The sequence below is a fragment of the Arachis ipaensis genome, chromosome B05, assembly GCF_000816755.2.
Source record: "Arachis ipaensis cultivar K30076 chromosome B05, Araip1.1, whole genome shotgun sequence".
In the NCBI taxonomy this organism is placed as follows: domain Eukaryota; kingdom Viridiplantae; phylum Streptophyta; class Magnoliopsida; order Fabales; family Fabaceae; genus Arachis; species Arachis ipaensis.
In genome coordinates, this window is record NC_029789.2 from 111,554,716 (window position 1) to 111,562,971 (window position 8,256).

The window sequence follows — 8,256 nt, forward strand, 5'->3', positions numbered from 1 at the left end:
AAAGCGTTATTTGAATGTTTCGTTTCGTAATTTTATGTAAATCGAATTTAGTGAATTTAAATTAAACTTGTTAGTAATAAATCGAGTCTACATATTTATAAAATGTTAATTGTATAGTAATGTGTTAGTATTTTTATAAATTGTAGGTGTATGCTGATTTTTGAAAGATAGAGCCGTCAGATAGCGATTTTTTTGAAATACATTTCGATAAGGAGTTCCCAAGAAGAGACGATCTAGAGTTTTTAGACGGGAATTCGGAGATTGATGAAGATAAACCTCAAGATAAGAGAATAGCAGAGCTATTACGAGAAGACATCATGCAACTTGAGTTTACAGATGAGGATGCTGTTTATCGATTCTATAAGACTTATGCCATATGCATGGTTTCGCTGTGAGGTTGGATGAAGTCAAACGTGATAGCGATGGTTGCGTAATTATGTGCCAAATTGTTTGCAATCGGGCGGGCTCAAGAAAGGAAGAGGTTGAAAAGGACGAAAGAATCAGGGACCACCGACCCCTAACTCAAAGTTGTTGCCGTGCGAGAATTCGTGCAAGACTAGATAGAAAAATTCGTAAATGGAAGGTTGTTTCATTCTACGAAGAGCACTCTCATGGATTAGTTGATCCACTCGACGTTAACATGATGCCTGAGTATCGCACATTCAGTGTCTCGGATAAAGCTCAAGCGAAGAATTTGCACGACATAGGCAACAGGACCTGTCACATCTTGGGATACTTGGCTGCTCAAAAAGGTGGATATGCAAACTTGTCATTCAACCAAAAAGATATGTACAACCTCATTACTCAACATAGGAAGGAAAAGGTGAAGGGTGGTGATGCAAATGCTGCAATAAGTTACCTGAGAGGTAAAGCTGGGAATGATTCGTATTTTTTTGGCAAGTACACATTAAGTAATGAGAATCGATTGGAAAATTTGTTTTGGGCTGATGGGACTATCCGTATTGATTATGAGTGCTTTGGGGATGTCTTGACATTTGATTCGACTTACAATAGAAACGTCTACAATAATCCACTTGTGATATTTTCTGGTAGCAATCATCATGGACATACCATCATATTTGGATGTGGTCTTCTTGTTAACGAGGATATTGATTTATACAAGTGGCTCTTGGAAATTTTTTTGGAAGCAATGGGTAATAAACACCCTATGGCAGTTGTCACTGACAGAGATCTTTCGATGAGAGAAGCCATTAAACAAGTCTTTCCTTATGCAACACATCGACTATGTGCATGGCACTTACATAGGAATGCATGCGAGAAGGTTAAGAACAGTGGATTTCTAAATGACTTCAAAAAATTGATTTATGATAATGTGAGTGTTGAACAGTTTGAGGTCATGTGGGGAGACATGGTGGCGAGGTATAACTTATCAAGCAGCTCTTGGGTCGACCAAACCTATGAGTTGAGGAATTTATGGGCTCTTGCATATTTGAGTAACCAATTTTTTGGGCGAATCAGGACAACATCCCAGTGTGAAGAGATTAACTCTCTAATAAAAGTATATGTAAGAAAGAAAGATACCCTTCTTGAATTCATCAATAACATCGAGACCGTTATTAGCCATTACAGGAACAATGAAAGAGTTGCAGAGTTCAATAGTAAATATACCGATCCAGTACTTGTGACTTCTTTGCCGACACTTGAAGGTTTTGCTGCGAAGACTTTTACTCGTAACATGTTCCGGGATGTTAGGAAGGAAATTGAGGGTGCTTGTGCTATGAACATAGAGTTGGTAATTCAGGATGGTGAAAAACTATACCTCAAGTGTAACAGTTTTAGAATGCCAGAGATTGATCATGTGGTTGAGTTTGACAGAGTTGGAGGGATGCTTCGTTGTGAGTGTTTGTGGTTCAAAAATCAAGGGATTCCCTGCATGCACATATTCGCATACCTAAAGCACCAACACGTTGAAGTTACTCCAGAACACTTAGTGTGCAAGCGATGGACGAAGAACGACAAGAGTGATTTCATGAAGTCAAACGTCGATGATCCAAGTGATTCTGATATGGTATTAAAGTGTCGTTTGGGTGTATTAGGTGTTGAGTGTTCTAGGTTGATGGATGTTGCATGTAAGAACTCAAGTGATTTTGTCGAAGCAATGAATGGTATTGTCAACACAATTACAAAACTCCAAAAGCGAGGTGAAAATCCATGCAACTGTAATTTAGACGATGACTACGTTATTGACCCATTGGTGGTGAAGAGTAAAGGAGCTCCCAAGAAATCAAAATTTAAGCAATAGAGAAGGTGTTCAAACTGCGGTGTGACAGCGCACTACAATAAAAGTTGTCCTAATGTTCCTGGTAGAATCCCTAAGGAGCCTGATCAAACTGAATGGTTGATGGTTTAGAATTCACAATAAATTCTCGTTACAAGTATAGTTTCTAAACCAAGCAATAATCCTTTCGTACAAAAGTTTGGTTGTCACAAGTAACAAAACCCAATAAAATTTATAACCGAAGTATTTAAACATCGGGTCGTCTCTCAAGGAATTGCAGGGAAGTATGATTTATTATTGGTTATGAAATTGTATATTTTTGGGTTTTTGAAATAAGGAACAAGTAATTTAAATGGCAAGAAAAATAAATTAATAATTATAAAGAAAACTTTTGGCGAGGTATAAGAACTGGAAATCCCATCCTAGTTATCCTTATCAGGTGTGATGAGAATTATTATTGCTCCCACTTAGTTAACCCTTACTAAATAAAGGAAAGTCAAGTGGACCAATCAATTTGATCCTCAAGTCCTAGTCAACTCCTATGGAAAGACTAGCTTTAGAATGATCCAAATCAATCAGCAATTTCCAATTTTCAATCAACAGCTGAGTCTGATAACTCAAGTGTCACCAATTACTTAACCAAAACCAAAAGGAAAAAAATCTAAATTAAATGGAAAGCATCATAAATAGAATAAAACAATCATAAATCTGAAATACCTCAAATTATATTAAATAGAATATTCAAATCTAACATGGAAAGATTCATAAGCCAATTTGGCAACATAAGTAATTAACAAATAAAAGCATTAGAGTAACTAAAAGTAGAAGAGAAACATAAATTAAAGAAATATTGAACCTGGAATGAAGAGACAATCCTAAAATTAATAGAAATTCTAAATCCTAAATCCTAAGAGAGAGGAGAGAGCCTCTCTCTCTATAAAACTATATCTAAAACCTAAAATTGTCAATTATGAATGTTGTCTGAGTTCTCTCTATTGATTCTCCCATTCTCTGGCTTCTATTCTGTGTTTTTGGACTTGGATTTGGGCCGAGAAAGGGTCCAGAAATCGCTGGGGGCGACTTCTGCAATTTTCTGCACATGGCGTCCGTCATGCGTGCGCGTGGGCCACGCGTTCACGTCATTTGGAGTTTTTCCTTGTCACGCGTTCGCGTCGTTTATGCTCTGTTCTGGGCACGCGTCCGCGTCGTCAACGCGTACGCGTCACTGCCATTTCGCGCTAGGCACGCGTTCGCGTCGTCCACGCGTGCGCGTCGATGCCTTTTTCTTCAAAACTCCATTTTTGTGCTTTCCTTCCATTTTTTTATGTTTTCTTTCTGTCCTCTAAGCCATTCCTGCCCTATGAAGCCTGAAAATACTTAACACACAGATTACGGCATCGAATGGTAATAAAGGATAATTAAAATTAATATTTTTAAAGCATAGGAAACATGTTTTCACATATATCATAAAATAAGGAAGAAATAGTAAAACCATGCAATTCCTATGAATAAGTGGGTGAAGAATTGATAAAAACACTCAATTGAGCACAAGATGAATCATAAAATAGGGGTTTATCAACCTTCCCACACTTAAACATTAGCATGTCTTCATGCTAAATCCAAGATAAAAGAATGAGGGTAGAATGGTGGAATCTTATGCAATGCAATCTATTCTAAATGCAAGCTACCTAAATGAATCATGCAATTTCTACCTACTATCCACTTATATATATAAAGCTTACATGTGGTTAATTTGATTCATATTTTCAAGGAATCATATATGTACAACCAAGGCCAAATCATATTAAAACACATTCACAATTGAGTTGAGTTAAAGGATTTCACAAACTTGCAAGACAATTAATAATTAAACATGGATATATGGAAATGAGCTATTGAACCCTCACTGGATTTGTGTTTACTCTCTAATCACTCAGTGTTTGGGGTTAATCACTTTATTCTTTTCTAGTCATACTTTCTAAAACTTTGTTTTTCATCTAACCAATCAACAAATATATAATGTATACATGCAAATATCATGAGGTCTTTTTTAAGGTTGTAATGGGGCTAAGGTAAAGGTGAGGGTATATATATAAGGCTAAGTGAGCTATAACTTGAATCCTTGATTAGTCTAAGATCTCACCTAACATATACATACTCTATACATTTTTAAAATTATGCCTAGCTTCCCATAATTTTTCCACTTTCTTATCACATACTCATGTACCAATTTTATTTTTGATTTTATCCCATGTGCATTGATTTTTCTATTAAACTTAATAATAGGGTAATTTTGTCCCCTTATTTATTTAATTAAAAAGAAAATTTTTTTTGAAAAATAAATACAACATATCAATGCACATGGTATTTTAATTATTTTGGTTTCACATGAGCATGCTCTCAAATTTCTGATTATTTTATTAATTTAATCTTTTCCTATCAACCCATGTTCCCACGTTTCTCCATACTTAGTGGATTCACAATCTCTATCTTAAGCTAACCAAGGATTCAACTTGAGATTTTTAGTTTGTTTTTTCGCTTAAGGCTAGTGATGTGGTTATAGAACAGAATAAATGGGGATAAAAGGCTCAAGGGGGCTAACAAGGGTGATGTAAAAGGTAGGCTTATTTGGGATAAGTGAGCAAAAATTCAAATAATGGCCTCAATCATATGCAAGTATGTAAATACATTCTATATTGGACATATAGATTGAAACAAAGTAAAGATTGCAAGCATATAAAAGAAGGGCGAAACATACAAGAATAAAATTTATGGTTAAGTGTAATCATACAATTAAGCTCAAAAACTCACGGGTTGTGTGTTCTTTGGCTCAAAAACCATATATCAGTTATATATATCATGCAAGTAGAAATCAAGAGTTTCCATTCAACTCAATGTAAATCTTTGAATGGCTCAATATGTGAATTGTTGTGATTCTGAAAAACTAAAGTTCCTAGTTTACTCTTTTTATTCTCAATTAAACCAAGTTATCGTATGCTAAAAGGGTAAACTAAACTTAATTAATCAATATTTTCTATATCACAACTAATAAGCTAAAAGTGCAGATTAAACTAAATGTCTACGATATATATAAACCAAAGTGCAAAATAAAGTAAACAGAAATACAATAAAAGAAAATGTGCAAGTACTGAAAGACAGATAAGATAAAATAAGATAAAATAAAAATACAAAAAATAAACAAAATAGAATAAAAAGAGTCTGAAAGTAGTTCACCAAAAAGATTTGCCAGAGATGGCGACCTCCCCACACTTAAATAATAGCATCGTCCTCGATGCTCTATCAAGCTGGGTGTGAAGGAGTGGCATCTCCGGACGGATGTGCTGCTGGTGTCTCTGTGGTGGCCTGAGGGTCTGCAGTCTATATGGGTGCCTGAGGATCTGCCTGCTGAAGTGGAGGCTCTGTCTATAGAGGGACCTCTGGATCTGCTGGCTGTATCTGATGGTGCTCCTCATGACGTGGCACAGCCTGCTCAGGTCCTGCCTGCTCAGCCTCTACACGTGCCTCCTCCTAATGATCATCCGCCTCCTCCTCAGATGGCTCAGAAGGGGTGTCAGGCTCGGAGGGGATGTCATGGTGGCCAGATCGGATCATCAACTTTAAATGCTCAAAGCGTCACTTGCTGCGACGCTCAGATCTCTCATATTGCTGCTGGTTGCGGCACTCCATCTGATCCAACCGATCAAATAGGTGATGCACGAGGTGGTAGATGGGCTCTGAAGCAGGTGGAGGTGCTGTGGTGGTGGCTGGTGTAACAGGGGCTGAAGGAGCAGCAGATGATGTGGCTGCCTCAGCGGAGGCAGTGAGAAATGGCGGTTTGTAGCCCAAAGCCTGGAACTTCCTGCTGTGTGGGATAATTTTCTTGCATTCGGCGGCAGTTGGCTTCTCATCAGCAATCTCCTAGGGCACCTCAGCTCGGCGTCCCATCTGAGTAATCAAATATGGAAGGGGCAGAGCGCCTCGGACGTGGACCCTGGACATATAATACCGGATGAATCTGGGAAGGAACAGGTCATTGCCCTCCATCACACACCAAATGAGTGTAATCATGGCAGCTGGCACCTCAGTCTCATGAGTGCTCGGCATCACGTAGTTACTCAGAATCTGCTGCCAAAGTCGAGCCTCATCATTCAGATAGATAAGCTTAATTCCTTTTGGGGCCACTGTGGACTTGCCCATGACCCATGAGACAGTAGGATCAAGAGCTATGGTCTGCTTTACTGCGTCCCAGTCAAATCTCATAAATCTCATATCCTTCTCAGCCTGCTGGTAACCATCTGGTTTATCTGATTTAGGTAGGAGCTGGAGGATATCTTCTATTGCTTCCTCAGTAACCAAAATCTGCTTCCCTCTGAGTTGCACTGCATCCAGGGTCATTTTGAAGTAGTTGTAGTAGAATTCTCTGACCCAGGATGAATTGACCTCAGTCAGATTCCTTTCCAGAAAGAACTAGCCTCTCTGTTTAATTTGTTCTGAGGTGTATTGTTGTAGTTCTTTTGGAATTTTGAGGGTCTTTTCCAGGTATAAATTCCTTGAAGTTTGAAAGACCGGATATTTGAGTTCACAGTATCTGTTGGCAAACTTGACTGGGTCTGTGGCAGGCAGAAGCTGATCAGCCTTTTCCTACGGGGTAAAATTCTTTTCCCGCCAGGAATCATCATGGAGGGTATCTAAGATAGAGGTAAAGGATTCTCCTCTTTTCCTTTTGCCTGTGGTAGCCTTGCCCTTTCCCTTGCTTTTGGGGTCAGACATCCTGAAAAACAGAAGTTCCAGGATACAGTTTAAGAAACTAAAGCAGAAAAACAGGTAAGCAAATAGGAATTTATCAATATCAGCATAGAGGGTCAAAAGAGTAATAAAAGAGCAATAAAAGCATGAAGTGAGTTAAATATATGGAAAATATTGGACTATATGCAAGTTAAGAGGCAGAGAATAAAAATCACAATCCAAAATCTATGATATGCGGAATTTTTGTTAATCAGGAACAACAATAATCATGCCTTGAAATGGGTTGAAAATAGTTAAGTAAAAACCAAAAGGGAAGTTAGAAAGTTAAAGTAGTTAATAGTTAAAAAGTGAGGTTAAAGTAAGTGGCATGGTGTTGTGGTTCTTAATTAACACAAATTGCAAAAACTTGAATAACAAGCAACTCACATTCAAGTGGATATTGCAAATTATTGATGATAAATCATATAAAGAAAAGAATTGCAAAATGAAATTGAAATAATCAATAATGCAATTTAATTAATAAGGGAATCAGAAAGAATAAGAAAGCTAGCCCGTGCATTCATGAATTGGCTTGGTTGAGACCAATTAGAGCAAAACTTGAATTTACCAAAACCAATTTATGAATGGTAGTTTAGTGAAACAATTTGGAAAAAAATCGGACAGCATTTCGGCTAAAAATTGAACGTTCCCGGGTGATAGACAGCAGCAGAAACAGTTCATATGACATTAAAGGGGTGCAGAAAAGAGTAACAAATAGTAATTCACATAAATTCAGACTAAACAAACTCAATCTGCAGCAAGGAATGCAATTCAAGTTGAACAGTGTAACAACAGTAAAGAACAGCATATGAACAACATTATCATCACAGCAGTTTCAAAAATTACGAAACAAATAAAATAAGCAGCAAGAACAGCGCAATTATCAGACCTAAATCTACTAACCACATCCTAGCTGCCTAACCACCAAAAATCCACTACGATCATGCATCTCTAACTATCCTAATTTGAACAAAATTTGAAAAATATGCAACTAACTAACTAACTAAAAAAGGAATCGGTGTTATGGCAGAACCTGATGGGCAGAGGAACAAAAATTGGACTTAGAGAGATGGTGGTGGTTCGGGTGGTTGACACGGCGGAGCTAGGGTTTTGCGGCGGTGGCAGGGTGGCGCGGCGACGGTTTTTGGCGGCGGTAGGGGTTGACAGAGGGAGAGGGGAGAAAGAGGGTTATGGAGGGGAGAAGAGAAGAAAGGGACGAGGAGGTTGAGGGT

The 8,256-nt window shown here is 37.9% G+C and overlaps 1 protein-coding gene across 1 annotated transcript; it reads left to right on the top strand.

The window, feature by feature from the left end:
- On the top strand, window positions 377–2,263 carry LOC107640829 (protein FAR1-RELATED SEQUENCE 5-like). Its single transcript, XM_016344331.1, has one exon. The coding sequence runs from the start codon at window positions 377–379 to the stop codon at window positions 2,261–2,263; it is 1,887 nt and encodes a 628-aa protein (XP_016199817.1).